We start from the raw sequence: 16991 nt of genomic DNA on the forward strand, positions 1-16991 counted from the left end.
AGGCTTAATTCATATGATCAAAAGCTATGACCTTCAGAAGTATAGTCTTTGTTATTGATTTAACAAAGTTTACTTTGGAGTCCCAAAGCCAGTGATTTAACTTATTATTTTTTTAATTTAGAAATGTTTCTACCATCCTATAAATGTTATGAATTGAAAGCTATTGCTATTCTCTGACTTTGAGAATAACCTAATGGATATTGGAAAACAATAGATACTGGGAAGCCCATGAAGAAAAAGAAAAATCCCTCTTTTTTTTTTTGGCCATGCCTTGACATGTGTGATCTTGGTTCTTCACCAGGATGGAATCTGTGGCCCCTGCACTGGAAGTGGAGAGTCTTAACCACTGAACCACCAGGGAAGTCCCCCCCCCCACCCCTGCCCATCCCTCAATTTTAGTTCTCCAAATTTAATTTTGCTTCGTGCATATGGATCACACTACACACTCTGTGTTTGTTACCTGATTTAATTCGCTTAGTGATGTAATACATTTCTGACAATGTTGTTGTTGTTTAGTCACTCATTTGTGTCTGACTCTTTTGTGAGCCCATGGACTGTAGCCCACCAGGCTCCTCTGTCCATGAAATTCTTCAGGCAAGAATACTGGAGCGGAATGCCATTTTCTTCTCCAGGGGATCTTCCTGACCCAGGGATCAAACCCAACTCTCTTGCCACTAGCAAGCGGGTTCATTACCCCTGAGCCACCAGGAAAGCCCTTCTAGGACAATACATCTTTATTACCTCATTTTAATTTCTGCAGAGTATTCCCCTGTCTAGCTGGCTTCCCATTGTTGGCGCACCTGGGAACCACTAGAAGGCAAGGCCAGGATCTGGCCCTCGTGGTTCTTTCTGCATAGAGTGCCCGCAGCATGCTGCCGGCCCATGGCCTGGGCAGTCAGCTGGTTACTACGAGCAAGGTAGAGCAGACAGCAGGAAGTGCCAGCTCTGGATCCAAACCCTCATCCTGGGAGAAGGATGACCCTCAGGGAACTGTTCTGACTCCAGGTTCTGACAGAAGAGGTGTTTTTTTTGTTTTGTTTTTTTTTTTAATTTTTTCCCCCTGGCACCCTGCAGCACTGCCCAGAGAAATGATTATTGGAGGGAGGTGGGAGGTGGGGAAGTGGGGGAGAGGTGGCGTGGTCACAGTGACCTGGAGGTGGTTTAATTGAGTGATGGTGATTCAAGATTCTGAACAGTGGTGCTGAGTGAAGTTAGACAGAGAAGGAGGGACATTGTTTGACATCCCTTATGGGCAGAATCTTTAAAAAGAGGTGATAAGAATGAACTTATTTACAAAACAGACTCACAGGCTTAGAGAAGGATCTTATGGTTGCCAGAGGGAAGACTATGGGGGAGGGATAGTTATGGAGTTTGGGATGGACATGTGCATACTGTTATATTTAAAATGGATAACCAACAGGGATCTACTGTATAGCACAGGGAACTCTGCTCAATGTTACACCGCAGCCTGGACAGGAGGGGAGTTTGGGGGAGAATGGATACATGTATATGTATGGCTGAGTGAGTCCCTCTGCTGTTCATCTGAAACTATCACAGCATTGTTAATCGGCTACACCCCAATAAAAAATTTAAAAAGTTTTATTTTAAAAAGGCTATCAACGGGGTCTTCCCTGGTGGTCCAGTGGCTAAGACTCTATTCCCAAGGCAGGGGGCCCAGATTTGATCCCTGGTCAGGGAACTAGAACTCTCTTGCAACTAAGACCTGGTGCAGCCAAATAAATATTTTTGAAAAGGCTATGAATGGGAGGAGTGACATTGGTCAGGAGGCCAGAGGCATCCATGGCAGGGGCGCATCCCTAGGAGGCCTGGGCCACTTGGCAGGTGGCAGGTAGCCCAGGGGCTGACTCAGGGTGTCACTCCTGCTTCCCTGGTGGTGTTTTCTCTATCAGACACAGCAGGCTTTTCCTTGCGTCTGCCGTCACACTGCCATGTCCTGAAAACCATCACATTCTTCCCCAGCTTTCAGCCCCGACTCTTTGCCCACTTACTGTATATTCTTTTGGTTGTTCTGGTGGGGGGGAATCCAAGGATTTCTTTAACCCAGCAATCAAATCGGTCATTTAAAATAATAGTATGCCTTGTCCAAGTCTAAAAATAGATCCTCCAGGGTATGGGAAGGCTAACAAGGGGAAGTTGGGCAGAGAACACTGCGAAAGTTTCGGAGCCCAGTTCCCCAGGGCTTGTGTCCACTTTTCTTTCATCCCTCCTCCTCTTGACAAGGGCGAGAGTCAGGGCGCCTTCTGTTTGTCTTGATTCAAGTCAGCCTCCACCTTCCCCGGAGCCCAACTGCCCTTCTCAGGACACAGACTGCATTCACCCCGCCTCACTCCGCCCCAGCCCCGCGCGAATTTTATGAAAGCCGTTTTCACTGGGATTCAACAGGCTCTGTGTGTGTGTGTGGCGTGTGTGAAGGAGAAAATGAATCACTTCGACTTTGGGCAAGGACTGGAGGTGTCGTGTTTGTCCCTTGCAATGACATAAACGCACCAGAACTTATTAAAAAGAGAAAAAAAAAAAAAAAGACTGAGGGTGGGAACTTGGGGGGAACGGACTCCAGCCTTTGGGATGATCTGAAAAGTTCAGCACGTTTTCCATACATTAGACCTCAGAGAGCATCGTGTTCTGCCCGCTCGCAACGGACTCCCAGTCCAAGGGAAAGTCTGAGGTTTTACATTTCTGTTTGTGGTACAGGAAAAGGCTTGTGATCTGAGGGCTTGATTCAGTGAAATTACATCGCCTTCTACACATTCGCTTCACAAGGAGGGCAGGAGTTGGAAGTGACTGTTTTGAGACGTTAAAGGTTTGCTGGCAGAGGGAAAGGGATTTTTTTTTTTCCCTCCCTCCCTGCTGGCGGGGGGAGAAACAGTTCTAACGAGGAGTTACTTTGTAATTTTAACTCCCATTCAAATACTCCCAGCCCTAGAAGCTGCTGTTAATCCCCCAAGACTTCTCTATCCGGACTCAGAGGGACCAGTCACTGCTCTCCCACATCCTCAGAGCCCCCCGACATGAGTTTACAGAAGAGGGTCTTCCCACGGAAGGAGAATGGTGAGTGTGGCTAATCATGGGGAGGTGGAGATGGAGGGTTTGATTTGACACTCTCCCAGAGGGGTGGAAGCGTAGAAAAGCATCCTTGTGGTTATACTGTGTTGGGTTTGTGTGTGCGTGTGTGTGTGCGTGTGTGTGTGTGCGTGTGCGTGTGTGGTGCAGTCCCTCCCTGTCTGTCTGCGTTGTCCTCGCGGAGGCTGGCTGAGTGCTCACTAGGTTGCTTGTCAGAAGGGTGAAGGGTGGGCTTTATTGCAGGACCCCCCAAAGAGGATAAGAGAAAGCCCTGGCTAGGGCAGCCGGTTTCTACCTGTCCTTCCTTCCTCTGTGAGGGGTCCTGGCAACTTTCAGGGGCAAGGGCATCGGTGTCTAAATGTCCAAAGTTGTCAGAGTCCCCATGGCTGTGCTCTGCTTCTAACAGGATGCAGAACAGGAGGGGGTGCTGCTCAACGACTGGGGGAGACAGGAGAGCAAGTCCCTGGAGCAGGGACCCCTTCAGAGCCTTCTCGGATCTAAGTGCTAGGAGGGGCGCCAGGTACTCGGGCCAGACTCCCTGCCTTGCTGCAGGTACAGCCTCTGAAACGGATCAGATGGTTTCTTATAACAACCTCCTTCTTTCACTCCGGAAACATAAACAAACAGGCATCAGGGGAAAGGATTTTAACCCCTCAGCCCAGCTTTTAAAGTCAACACTGGCAAAGCTTCAGCTCTGTTGTAACTTTGGCAGAAGAGAATAAACACGTGGTTTTCTTTTAAAAAAGAAAGAGAAGCAAGTCAAAGGCACATTTCTGACTTTTCTAGCTCCAGAAGGAAGATACGGCCGAGAGGCTGGAACCCTGAGATCCATTTGGTTAGGTTCCATTAGAGTGTCTCTGACTTCAGAAGAAAGGCAGTGGAGCATAGGGACCAAGACCCCAGGGCTGCAGGCTCTGGCTACTGAGATGGAACCTTAGCTCTAAGATGAATGGGCTAGTTGGTTTGGGGAAAGGTAATTAACCTCTCAGGGCTTCCCTGTTGGCTCAGTGGTAAAGAATCTGCTTGCCAGTACAGGAGACACGGGTTCGATCTCCCTGGTTTGGGAAGATCCCCTGGAGGAGGTCATGACTACCCACTCCAGTATTCTTACCTGGAGAATCCCATGGACAAAGGAGCCTGGTGGGCTACAGTCCATGGGGTTGCAAAGAGTCGGACATGACTGAGCGAATAACACTTCACCCCACCGCCGATTTTCTATCTGTCAATCTACAGAGAGTGCAGTTGCTTTCTTACACACTTGGAATTCATTCTCAACAGATTATGTAGCGCAGTCTCTGCTTCAGGCACTGTGCTGGTCTCTGAGGATCTACTGGGAAACTGGAGATAAAAAGCACACATCACATCAATATGAAGACAAGAGGATCCGTCGCTATGAGAGGCTCTCCCTGGGGAGCTGGCCTAGTCTGGTGGTCAGGGTGGGCCCCCCTGAGAAGGCACCAGTTGAGTTGTGTGCGGAGCTTCGGGAGTTAGGTTGGGTGCAGAGGTAGAGAAGCAGTGAGAAATGAACTGTCTCAGATCTTATGAGCTTAACATCGCCTCTGTGTGCTTCGTAAACATCTGTCCATCCAGTCTGTTTTCCTCACAGCATCTTTCAAAAAATCATCCTGGTGGAACTTCGCTGGTGGTCCAGTACTTGAATATCTGCCTTGCAATGTGGGGGAAACGGGTTCAATGCCTGGTCTGGGAAGATCCCACATTCTTTGGGGCAACTAAGCCCTCAAGCCATAACAAAAGATTCTGCATGCTGCAACTAAGACTGAGGCAGTCAAGTAAAATTTAAAAAAAAATTTTTTTAAGCATCCTGGTGACTTGTCAGCAGAAGGAAAAAAGGGGTTTTGCTGGTGGGGCCAGGCCTCAAGAGCCCTTCTCTCTGTGTCAGCCCATTATCTCCCTTCCCCACACCTGCTGGCCAACCCTGGAGGGTGCCTCTTGGAAATCTGTCTGTAAATAGCAGCACCTCCCTCCACCTGGGGGCTTTCAGCATAGGTGCTGATTTAGGGCCCTGATTGGCATGGACTCACTGGAGCTGCCCCTGCATCCCTATGAGGCAGTGTGTGAATTAGTCACTCAGTCATGTCTGACTCTCTGTGACCCCATGGACTGTAGCCCACCAGATTACTCTGTCCATGGAATTCTCCAGGCAAGAATCCTGGAATGGGTTTCCATGCCCTTCTCCAGAGGATCTTCCTGACCCAGGGATCTAACCCAGGTCTCCCATACTGCAGGCCGATTCTTTACAGTCTGAGCGAGCCACTGGGGAAAGCCTTGTCTTTATTGTAAGGTGAGCAGAAATGGGGCCTGGGGAACTTATCCAAACAGTGAGCAGCAGGACTGAGGTTTGAACCCAGGTAGCTCTATTTCATGCTAAAGCGTGAATTCTTAGCATGTGATTGAAAAATAACTACAGCGATCCTTAGACACATAACAGACCAATTGCCATGCTGATGTTTCTACTTGGCGTTAGGCTTCTCAGTTCCTGTGAAGTTACCGGAACCATCACCATTATGGCCTCAGAAAACCACATCAGGGACACAATTGGTTTCATACCTCTCCCAGTTATCAACTTAGCTTGCTTTCGATTGTGTTCTTTCCAAAATATTATTATCAAAAATGTTCAAACATATAGGAAAGTGGAAAGAACTGTAGTCAACAAGCATATACCCAAAATTTGATTCTACAAGCAACGTTTCTTTGCCTTGTTACGTGACTATCCATCCCATCAACCCTCTATCCACCACCCATGCATCCATCTTATTTTTTTTAATTTTAAAAAGTATATTCATTTATTTTGACTGCACTGGGTCCTTGTTGCTCTGCACAGGCCTTCTCTAGTTGTGGTGAGTGGGGGCTACTCTCTAGTCGTGCACAGGCTTCTTGCAGTGGCTTCTTTTGTTGCAGAGCATGGACTCTAGGGCACAAGGCCTCAGTAGCTGTGCACGGGCTTAGTTGCCCCTCAGTACATGGGATCTTCCAGACCAGGGATGGAACTTATGTCCCCTGTCTTGCAAGGTGGATTCTTAACCACTGGACCACCAGGGAAGTTCCCGTCTTATATTTTTAATACATTTCCAAATAAGTTTCAGGCACCCCTACACTTCACTTCTAAACACTTCAGCATGTATATAATGAAAACAAGCTCAGTATTTGGTGACTGTTCTTTCAGGTAAAGTTTACGCACAGTGAAATATATGTACCATTCGATTAATCTTGAAAAACAGATACACCTGAGAAACTTACCTTGTTAGGAACATTACTCTCACCCCAGAAGGCTCTCCCATGTCCTTCCTCAGTTGCTTTCAGTTTTTACTAATATTAATAATATTTTATGTGCCACTAAATGTAAAGACCTAATTTAATAAAATACAGTGAGAGTTGGACCATAAAGAAGGCTGAGAGCCGAAGAACTGATGCTTTCAAGTTGTGTTGCTGAGAAGACTCTCAAGAGTCCCTTGGACTTCAAAGAGAGCAGACCAGTCCATCCTAAAAGAAATCAACCCTGAGTATTCCTTGGAAGGACTGATGCTGAAGCTGAAGCCGCCAATACTTTGGCCACCTAATGCAATGAACTGACTCATTAGAAAAGACCCTGATGCTGGGAAAGATTGGAGGTGGGAGAAGGGGATGACAGAAGATGAGATGGTGGGATGGCATCACCAACTCAATGGACATGAGTTTGAGCAAGCTCCAGGAGATGGTGAAGGGCAGGGAAGCTGGTGTGCTGCTGTCCATGGAGTGGCAGAGTCAGACACGACTGAGAGACGGAACAACAGCAATAAAACACAATACTGCTTCATCCTATGCTGGTCTTACGGGCAGAGCCCTTGGTGGCAAAAAATGCCCAGCTTCGCTGGGTAGACCTCACAGTGAGTTCAAGTGCAGATTTCGGCTGGGGTTTGAGGAGAAGGGAGCAGCATCAAGCCGATGGCTTTTGGGGGCAGAGGAGAAGCAGGTACAGATAATGGTGCAGGGCTGGGTGTGGGGTTGGAGTGGGGCTCCTGACTCTGCCAGCAAGGTTAAGAACAGGCCAGGGCGGAGGAGACAGAGCAGGTGCCCTTCATGGGAACTGAACGCTTGGGTGGCAAAGAGAACCATGTCAAGGCTCTGTATATACTCACATGTCCCAAGGCCTCACGTGGGGTCCCCTTGGAGGGTCCCCGCCCCAAGCTTTTTTCACAGGAGATGTCCTGTATGTCCTGCTGCAGACCAGGCTGGTCCAGGAATTGGAGCCAGTGCGAGCATCTGTCCCTGGGAATATGAACACGGAAGCAGTCAGAATGGGTATCATGCAGTGTGGGGTGTATGCATTTCAACGTCTGAATGGCTGAGATGCTATGAGATGAAAATGGACTTCTGCACTTCAACTTATGCTGAAGCTGAAACTCCAATACTTTGGCCACCTGATGCAAAGAACTGACTCATTTGAAAAGACCCTGATGCTGGGAAAGATTGAAGGTGGGAGAAGGGGACGACAGAGGATGAGATGGTTGGATGGCATCACTGACTCAATGGACATGAGTTTGGGTAGGCTCCAGGAGTTGGTGATGGACAGAGAAGCCTGGCGTGCTGCAGTCCATGGGGTTGCAAAGAGTCAGACACGACTGAGGGACTGAACTGAATTGAACTGAGCGTATGTTTCCATGTTACTCTCCGTACATCCCACTCTCTCCTTCCTCCACCCCCACCCCCACCTCGTGTCCCTAAGTCTGTTCTCTATGTCTGTGTCTCCACTGCTGCTGGCAGGTGGATTCTTTACCACTGAGCCACCAGGGAAGCCCTTAAAAGGCTTATAATAACGCATTTTACAAAGGAGATAGCTGAAGCTTAGAAGGGGGCCTGGCTTATCCCAGGCCGCACAGCCAGTCAGCAACAACCTGAGAATGAGTTCAGGCCTCTGAACTCCTGGACCATAGTGGACTTTTCCCACCATACCCTTCCTGTGACTGGAGCCTGTCTCTGTCTCTATTATATCTGACCTATGGGTATATCTCTCTATGCATCTGACCACAGAGACATCTGACCTCTCTCCCTCCTTCCTCCTGCCTTTTGTTCCTGTCTCTTTTTTTGCTCTTCTCATTCCTTCCTGCAACAGCTATTTAACATCCAGGGACTGTTCAGGGCTACAGAGAGAGAGAGAGAAGACACAGTCCCTGGCATCAGGGATCTCACAGTAAATGGATAAGACCCTGATGAGAGAGCTTTGAGATGACAGAAGAGTAGCCCCTAAGTCCATCGGTGAATTGGGATGGAGGTGTCATGGAAGACTTCCTGGAGGAGGTGGCTTTGAGCCAAACATGAGAGCCGGCTGGGAAGCAGGGGCTCTGTGAGTTAGAAAAGGGCAGCATGTGCATGTGCTGAGGTGCGGAAGTGGGAGAAGTCACGAAGCCTCTGGAGGAGTTTCCAGCCTGGGGGAGATGAGCCTGTGACCTCAGGCGGGAATTGAACATTTTTGCTTATTGAGTCAGTCATGTCATGATAATAACAAATTAAGAAAAGAAAGCAGGGATTTCTTCATCTTTAAAAACGTTGCTTTCTGAAGCAAGTCAGGAAGCGGCTTTCCTGCGATAACTGTGTGGGCAGGAGGACTGCAGGAAGGGCCCTGGCTGTTCCCTCCCAACCCTGGCTCACCCCTCGTCCTGTCTGAACACAGACTGAGCAGAGCCTGGCCCCTGGCTTGGAGAGCTCCAGCATCCTGTAAGAGCCAGAGAAGATGAAGGACTCGACTATCTCTACACCCTTATAAGAGGCAAGACCCCAGACTGAACACATGGTTCCTGCCTGAATCTTGTGGAATGGAAACATCCCCCACCTCCGTCCTGTCCTGGGTGCGTCAGTCATTCATGGAAACCTGGCCTTTTCTTGTGGCCGGGTGGAGGGCAAGCAAGCGCACCCTGTGCAAACCTTCCTGATCAGGGCCTTGAAAAAGCACCACCCAAACACCAACCTTTCCCTCTCTCTTGGGTGCTTAACCCTTTCTCAACCTCCAACCCCTGTGTCTGGGCTGCCAGGCAGGGTAGGAATTTCCAGATTGCTCAACTCCGCCTGGTTTATTTATTCAGTGTTTATTCAAAGGGCCAGAATGGCCTGGACTTTGTTGTCAGATAACCTTGGGCTCAAATGCTGGCTCCGTGCCTTGGGAAAGCCTGTTACCAGCTGGTGCCTCCTCTTTCTCCCTTCCTCATCCAGAAAATAGGAATAATGAATAGCACCAACCCTATAAGTTAAATTGTGGAGATGGATGCTGTGTCGACAGTACTTAGTAGGGTGGCTCAGAGCAAGTGCTTCGCGAATGACAGTTGTTGCTGTTATTATTATTTTTGGCCGCACCACACAGCGTGTAGGATCTTAGTTCCCTGAACAGGGATCGAACTCAGGCCCCTGCAGTGGAAGCTCACAGTCATAACCACTGGAATGCCAGGGAAGTCCCAGTTGTTACTGTTATTAACCAGTCAAGCTTTTGTACCTCCAAGTATTCTTCATCCTGTGTCTGTGAATTAAACCAAGTGATTCTGCCTGTCCAATCCAAAGGGCCACTTATGCCCTCAGAAGTAAACTCTCTTCTCTGAGAGAACTTGCTCGCTTTTCTCATCTGTGGCCTTGAGAAACTAGGAGAGAGGGTCGAATAGGTTAAGTTCCATCTAAACCTGAGCATAGTCACCTATATTAGATTAAGAAAATGTCTTCCAGAACTCTCTGTAGACTCTAAAATACAAACAAATGTAGATGCTCGTTACATGGTATTAGTCATTTATTTATTCATTCAGTTTGGGGTTGATTCATTCGGCAAGTGTTTACTGAGCTCTTGTGGACCAGCCGTGCCCTAGGGCTGCAGACCCCGCATTGAACAACTCTGATGAATTCCTCCCGTCTGCGGTGTTTGCACTCTAAATGGGACGTAGAGATACAAACCACAGGCCAAATAGACTCCAGGACATCTTTGGATGGTGACGAGTTCTATGGGGGAAGTAAAGGAGACACACCACATCTGCTTTGTCCATTCCTCTGTCGATGGGCATCTAGGCGGCTTCCATGTCCTGGCTGCTGGAAACAGTGCAGCAGTGAACACTGAGGTGCCAGCGTCTTTTCTGAATTATGGTTTTCTCTGGGTTTATGCCCGCAAGCGGGATTGCTAGGTCATATGGTAGCTCTAGTTTTAGTGTTTTAAGAAATCTCTGTGCTGTTCTCCATAGTGGCTGTACCATCTTACATTCTCACCAACAATGTAGGAGAGTTCCTTTTTCTCCACACCCTCTCCAGCATTTATTGTTTGTAGATTTTTATTTTTTTTATGACGGCCATTCTGATGGGAGTGAGGTGATAGCTCATTGCAGTTTTGATTGTATTTTCCTAATAATCAGTGATGTTGAGCATCTCTTCATGTGTTTGTTGACCCTAGCGGTGGGAGTTTTTAATTCCATTTGGCAGCTGAGTGAACCAAGGCTGAGACGTGACCGACATCCCGCAGTAGGAGCTGGCCAAGCTTGGTGTGTGGTTCGGGGGCCCCCACTTCTCACCCAGGTGGGGCTCTCCAGCTGCATCCTCCCAGCTTTCTTCAGGCACAAGCTCACCTTTGGGGAGTGAGGGAGCAGAGGGGAGGTTCTTCCTTTCCTGGAAGAGTCCCAGGTGGCACGGATGTCTCTACTAGGAGAGAAACCGCACTGTCAGTGAAGGCCTGGGCCAGAATGAATTCACCCGCTGAGAGTGAGCAGGTGGGTGTCATCTGAAGATGGAGAAGCAGGACCTGGATTCAGACACAAGGACAAGGTGTGGGAGGGAGGCTGTAGGGCCCGCAGAGGCTGTGGGGCCTGGAAGGGCCAGGCTGGCCTCCTGGGCTGCCAGATCGCCCCCAGCCTTTCTCTGCCAGTGAGGCAGCCTTGGTGGTCTACCCCAGGCTTGAGCCCTGACTGCGTCGCAGGCTGAGCAGAGCAGGCGACACTGACCAAGGTTCCCTGCACTTTATACAGTTTTGTTTAGTGTTGGCTGTGCTGGGTCCTCACTGCTGCACAGGCTTTCTCCAGTTATGATGAGCAGGGGCTCCTCTCTAGTTGTGGTGCTGGGCTTCTCACTGTGGTGGCTTCTCTTGTTGTGGAGCACAGGCTCTAGGGCCCACGGGCTTCAGAGGCTGCTGCTCCCAGACTCTAGAACACAGGCTCAGCAGTTCTAGCGCTTAGTTGCTCCGTGGCATGGGAGATCTTCCCAACACAGGGATAAAACCAGCGTCTCCTGCATTGCAGGCAGATTCTTTACAACTGAACCACCAGGGAAGCCCTGCACTTGAAAATTTACTCCACTGCACCCTAGACTCAGCCCTGCCATGGGGAACTGCCCCCTACACCCGTTGACAAAGGCAGCTTTATCCCCAAAGCGTCTCCCTTGTGACCACGGGCCCCTGTCCCAGCGATAGCCAGATTTCCAAAGCCTTGCATGGCATTCCGGGGGCTTCCCACGGATTGCACCTACACCCTCATTAAAGCCCCCAGCCAGCCCTGAAACATTTGGTGGTGAGCGTCAGAAAGCATTCCATTTGTTAGAAAAGAGGGTCACACAAAAGTCCCAGCCTGGACCATACAAACAGCTCACAGAGCCCGTGCTTAGGACAGAAGTGTGGGATGGTCTTTAAGGGGCAGACGGGTTAAATGTCACCCTTAGATCAGGCTCTTCAGGGGGACATGCGGGGGAAAAGCCCTCTGCCCACGTGATGAGAATCCCGGTAGGACACACAGAAGTGCCTTGTCCCCTGATGCTGTGGTTCTCAACTTGCTCAACATAAGAGAAGTCCTTGGTTCTTGAACTTGCGCCTGTGTGCTCAGTCATGTCCAACTGTTTGCAACCCTGTGGACTGCAGCCTGCCAGGCTCCTCTGTCTATGGGATTCTCCAGGCAAGAATACTGGAGTGGTTTGCCATTTCCTTCTCCAGGGGATCTTCCCAATCCAGGAATCCAGTTTGTGTCTCCTGCATTGGCAGATGGATTCTTTACCACTGAGCCATCTGGGAAACTCCCTTGAACTTGAGCAGGCAACCAGGTGATCCTGGAGGGCTTATAAAAATGGAGTGCCAGACCAGGCCCCATGCTCAGAGATTCTGATTCTGGAGGACCAGGGGCAGCTTAAGAATTGGTATTTCTAGAAGAATCTTCCATGGGTTCAAACTTGTTACATAACTTATGTTTTCCATTGTTTTCCCTGAGGCATCCCTATTGATGCCCACAACTGGCTTGGGGACCAGACAGGCTCTCAAAAGCCAGTTCTTTCTCTCTCTCTCTCTTTTTAAAACATGTATTTGGCTATACCATGTCTTAGGGCTTCCCAGGCAGTGCTAGTGGTAAAGAATTTGTCTGCTACTACAGGAGACGCAAGAGACATGGGTTTGATCCCTAGGTTGGGAAGAATTCCATGGACAGAGGAACGTGGCAGTCTACAGTCCATGGAATCGCAAACAGTCGGACACAACTGAAGGGACTTAGCACGCATGCATGCACCACATCTTCGTTGTGCCGTGCAAACTCTTAGTTGTGGCATTTGGGATCTAGTTCTCCAACCAGGGATTGAATCTAGGCCCCCTGCAGTGGGAGCATGGAGTCTTACCCTCTGGACCACCAGGGAAGTCCAATACGATGCCATGAAGAGAGCCAGGGCTTTGGGGTTGGGTGGATCTTGATTAGACACCTGGCTTGACATCTTGCTAGCTACATGGCCTCTGGGAAGTCACTGGATTTTGCTGAACTAGTAACGGGCTATGACCCTGGGTGCCCAGGTCTGGCACTTACTAGGTGCTCAATGAATTTCTATGCAGTGACTTTTCACTTGTAAAATGAATGTAGTAATATTGAAAGATCCATGGCAGGATGGTGTGAGCTGACCTTATGCCAGGCTCTCTGAGACACTGGGTCATGTTCATGACCTTCCTGCCCTCCCAGCCACTTCTGGGTTACCCAGGGAAGCCAGGGGTCGCCTGGGACCACAGGAGGAGCCTCGCCAGGTTCTGGGCTTCTAGGTGGCACTGGCCTCCTGCGTGTTCTCTGCCAGCCCAGCAGATGGTAGACTTTGTTCTGAGTCCCGGCTTCCCAGCGCTGGCAGCCTGGCCCTTTTGGACCAAGCCTCTTCCCATGGAGAAGTCAGATGGCTCAGGTTGGGAGTCTCTGAGCTGGCCAATGACAGGTTGGCCACATTCGCCCAGAGTCACCTGTCCAGAGCAGGTGCTAAGAACGGTGTCAGATCTCAGGATCTGATTCAGAGAGCAGCCTCTGGGTGAAAAGGAGCATCCATTTCTCATTTCTTGCTGCCTCTGACCCCAGCCTGGGCCCTAGCTTTCCTGGGATAAATGATGCCGTGGTCCTGGCTGGGCAGTTGGAGAAGGAAGCCAAGGAGGGCACAGCCCCAGGGGCTGTGAGCAGAGAGGTAGGTGGGCCTGGGAGAGAAAATGTCCCTCGAGCAGCAGTTCTGACCAGGCGGCGGTTCACAGAGGCAGGAGGCTGGCTTCTCTGACCTGTGTGGGTGCGGGGCGTGGTTGCTGGATCTCGGTTTCCTCTTTGGCAGCTGTGCTGGGGTTGGGCAGGAGCAGAAGCCAGCCACTGGGGTGGGACTCATGGGCCACTTTTGCAGAGTGAGGGGAGGAGGAAGTCATCTGGGAGGTCAGATGTGTTGCGGGCAGTCGTTTGTCCTCACTTTGCAGCCCCAGGAGCTACTTGTTCAGGGATTTCTACCTTAACAGCCAAGACCTCATCTTGGGGCTGGAGATGTGCAAGGAAGCAGGAGGAAGGGTGGAGAGGAGGGGGTGGAGGCAGCTCAAAGGAGACTTCCCCTGCTGCCTGCCAAGCCTCCTCGCCCCCAGGTGGGCACGGTGCATGGACAGCTCTGACACTGGCCTTGGGAAGGCTGTCAGTCACTGCACTTGCTCTAGATGAGGGTCCACTTGCTTTGGACTAATTCCATGTGGTTTCACTCACACAGTTGGGTTGGTGCTTGTTGGTTGATAAATGTGCTTGCTCTCTGTTATCAGAAGACTCAGCAGATTTCTTGCTCCCTATGGATGCAAGGAAACATCCGCTTCCTTCTCATGCCAGGTGCAATCCTCCCATTTCTGGCTGAGCCCCTTGAAGGCTGCACCTTTGTCCCAAGAGCCCAACGCCAAGCCTTCCCCATTTCCCCAAGCAGCCCTTGGTCCAGGTTGCTGAGGAGGACAGGATGGCTCCATTCCTTGGCTCCATTCTTTCCTCTCTTCCATTCGCTCTCCTTCTAAAAGTGACTTATTTATCTTTGGTTGTACTGGGTCTTTGTTGCTGTGTGCAGGCTTTCTCTAGTTGAGGCAAGTGGCGGCTGCTCTTTAGTAGTGATGCACAGGCTTCTCCTTGCAATGACCTCTCTTGTTGCAGAGCACGGGCTCTAGGGCTCAGGATCAGTAGTTGTGGCGCACTGGTTAATTGCCCCATGGCATGTGGAATCTTCTGGACCAGGGAATGAACCCTTGTCCCCTGCATGGGCAGGCAGATTCTTAACCATTTGACCACCAGGGAAGTCCCTTCTGTTCTCTTTTATGTCCCCAAGTTAAGTGGCAGTCAACTTGTACGACCTCAGTTGAGTGCACCTCCTGTATTCCAAACATGATGAGGGCATGAGCTATCAGGGTGGGCCAGCCCCCTCCTCGAAGCCAGAGATATTCATTTATCCACCCCCACTGGTGTTTCTTATGGTTTCCAGTGGACAGAAAGAAGTACCCCGGCTCAGAAAATGGCATCCAGGTGGTGGTGATTGACGGGAGGCCCAGGCAGGTGCTGAACCACATCAGCTTCAGGAACATCATCCTGCAGGGCATCCCTTGGCAGCTCTTCAATTACATGGTGACCGTCCCTGACAAGTGAATCTGGCCAAGGCCCCCTCCCTGTCCCTGGGGCCTGCATCACAGTCCAGGCTGAGGAAGCTTAGGGAACCTTCACGCACTGCCAGTGGCTTCCCAGGTGGCTTGGCGGGTAAAGAATCCGGCTGCCAATGCAGGAGACACTGGTTCGATCCCTGGGTCCGTGGTGAGTCCACACAAAAGTTACTCCAGACAGTGGCACTTGATTCAAACCTTTATTATCAAACTTCCTGCACCAAGAATATTACCCAGATACACACCTGTCTTCTCCAGCTGGCTGGAGAGGACCGTGTCTTCATCCTTTACATCATCACCGCCTGGCACAGGATGAATCTCAGAAAATAGTGGTTGCAGAAATGAATGAACAACATCCACACACCTGTTCTTTGCGCCTTCATCTTTATTCCTGCCCTGGAACTAGGTTCACCCATTTTTCTAGCTTCCACATACATGCACTAATATACGATATCTGTTTCTCTCTTTCTGACCAAGTGAAGTATCCATATCTCTACAGATGACCCAATTTCGTTCCTGTAGAAAGCGAATGTGTGGACACGGGGTGGAGGGGGTGGCAGTGCGGGTGGGATGAGTTGGGAGATTGAGTCTGACATGTATACACTGCCATGTGTAAAACAGCTAGCTAGTGGGAAGCTGCTCTATAGCACAGGCAGAGGGGTGTGTGTATACATATGACTGATTCAATCTGCTGTACAGCAGAAACTAACACAACATTGTAAGGCAACCATATCCCAATAAAAAAAATCTTAAAAGATAAAAATTGAATGAACATTATCAACATAACAACAACCTTGACTCTGACAGTAGCACCTTATATGGCATTGTCCATTTGGGCTGGCAACCCATTTTAATATAGAAGATGTTTTTGATACTAAGACCCAAATCAGTGTGAATAACAACATGCTCGTATATGCAGGGAGGAAAATACCCCATGTGGCAAGATAAACTAAGAGCTTGGAGTCTGGTTATTAAGGCGACCTGAAATGAGGAATTTATTCAAGTTCTTCTTTTGGATCCCAGTTTAAATAAGAACAAATCTATGTTGGTGTTGTAAGCTCAGCAAGTTGTGGCAGAAAGATGGAGAGGTCTGCATGAAAGAGTGTAGAACAGACAGGGTGTTGGGGTGGCTTGTAGGGGAGGGAGCAGGGTGCCTGGGTGGGAGGGCGGAGCCCATTGGGAGCTGCTGTGCTGGCCACACTTGGAGATGCTGGAGGAGAGTGTGTGCATTGGGTGGGAGCAACTGGTAAGGCTGCTGGTGGCTCTGTGCAGTGCCCCAGACACTGGGGACCACCCAGGGGGGATCCCACTGCTTCTGCTTCTGGCTGAGACTAGGCATGCACATCTGGGCTAGAAATGCCTCTGGGTAGACAGCTGCAGCAACGAGGACAAGGCTGCCCTGCCTGGTGGATGGAAGGGGCCTCTACCATCCTGCCCCAGACACGCTCTCCAGATGATGCACAAGCTCTCTTCCCTGCTGATCCCTGCAGCTCTCATCTGATGAGAGTCAGCCTGAGCTCCTTCCTCAGGCTCCCATCTGCCTGCGAAAGATCTGAGCAATCTGAGCAGGAATTTCAGTGTCTGTGAAAGTGTTGGTCGCTCAGTCACGTCTGACTCTTTGTGACCCCATGAACTGTAGCCCGCCAGGCTCCTCTGTCCATGGGATTCTCCAGGCAAGAATACTGGAGCAGATTGCTGTGTCCTCCTCCAGGGGATCTTCCCGACATGGGGATTGAACTAGCGTCTCTTATGTCTCCTGCATTGGCAGGCAGGTTCTTACCACTAGCATCACCTGGGAAGCCCAGGTGCATAGGAAAGGGACTCAGTCATACATATACACGTATCCACTCTCCCCCAAACTCACCTTCCATCCAGGCCGCCACCTAACATTGAGCAGGGTTCCCTGTGCTGTACAGTAGGTCCTTGTTAGTTTTCCATTTAATTATAGCAGTGTATCACAACATTGTTAATCAGCTATACTCCAATATAAAATAAAAGTTGAACAAAAAGCAAACAGTAAAGG

At 49.8% G+C, this 16991-nt stretch overlaps 1 protein-coding gene across 4 annotated transcripts in view; it reads left to right on the top strand.

Moving 5' to 3' along the window:
• Window positions 1-16991, top strand: part of IL16 (interleukin 16) — a 129815-nt gene that overhangs the window by 11520 nt on the left and 101304 nt on the right. The window contains exon 1 of one of the 4 annotated variants that reach the window (XM_027957135.2): window positions 2923-3069. The exons of 2 other annotated variants lie outside the window; for them this stretch is intronic. In XM_027957135.2, coding sequence (XP_027812936.1) covers window positions 3030-3069 — 40 coding nt within the window. In that variant the 5' untranslated portion in view covers window positions 2923-3029. Of the gene's footprint in view, window positions 1-2922; window positions 3070-13312; window positions 13498-16991 lie in introns of those variants that run through there. One more of the 4 variants, XM_012098584.5, reaches the window with a different exon arrangement.

This window comes from Ovis aries, chromosome 18, assembly GCF_016772045.2.
Source record: "Ovis aries strain OAR_USU_Benz2616 breed Rambouillet chromosome 18, ARS-UI_Ramb_v3.0, whole genome shotgun sequence".
Classification (NCBI taxonomy): Eukaryota; Metazoa; Chordata; class Mammalia; order Artiodactyla; family Bovidae; genus Ovis; species Ovis aries.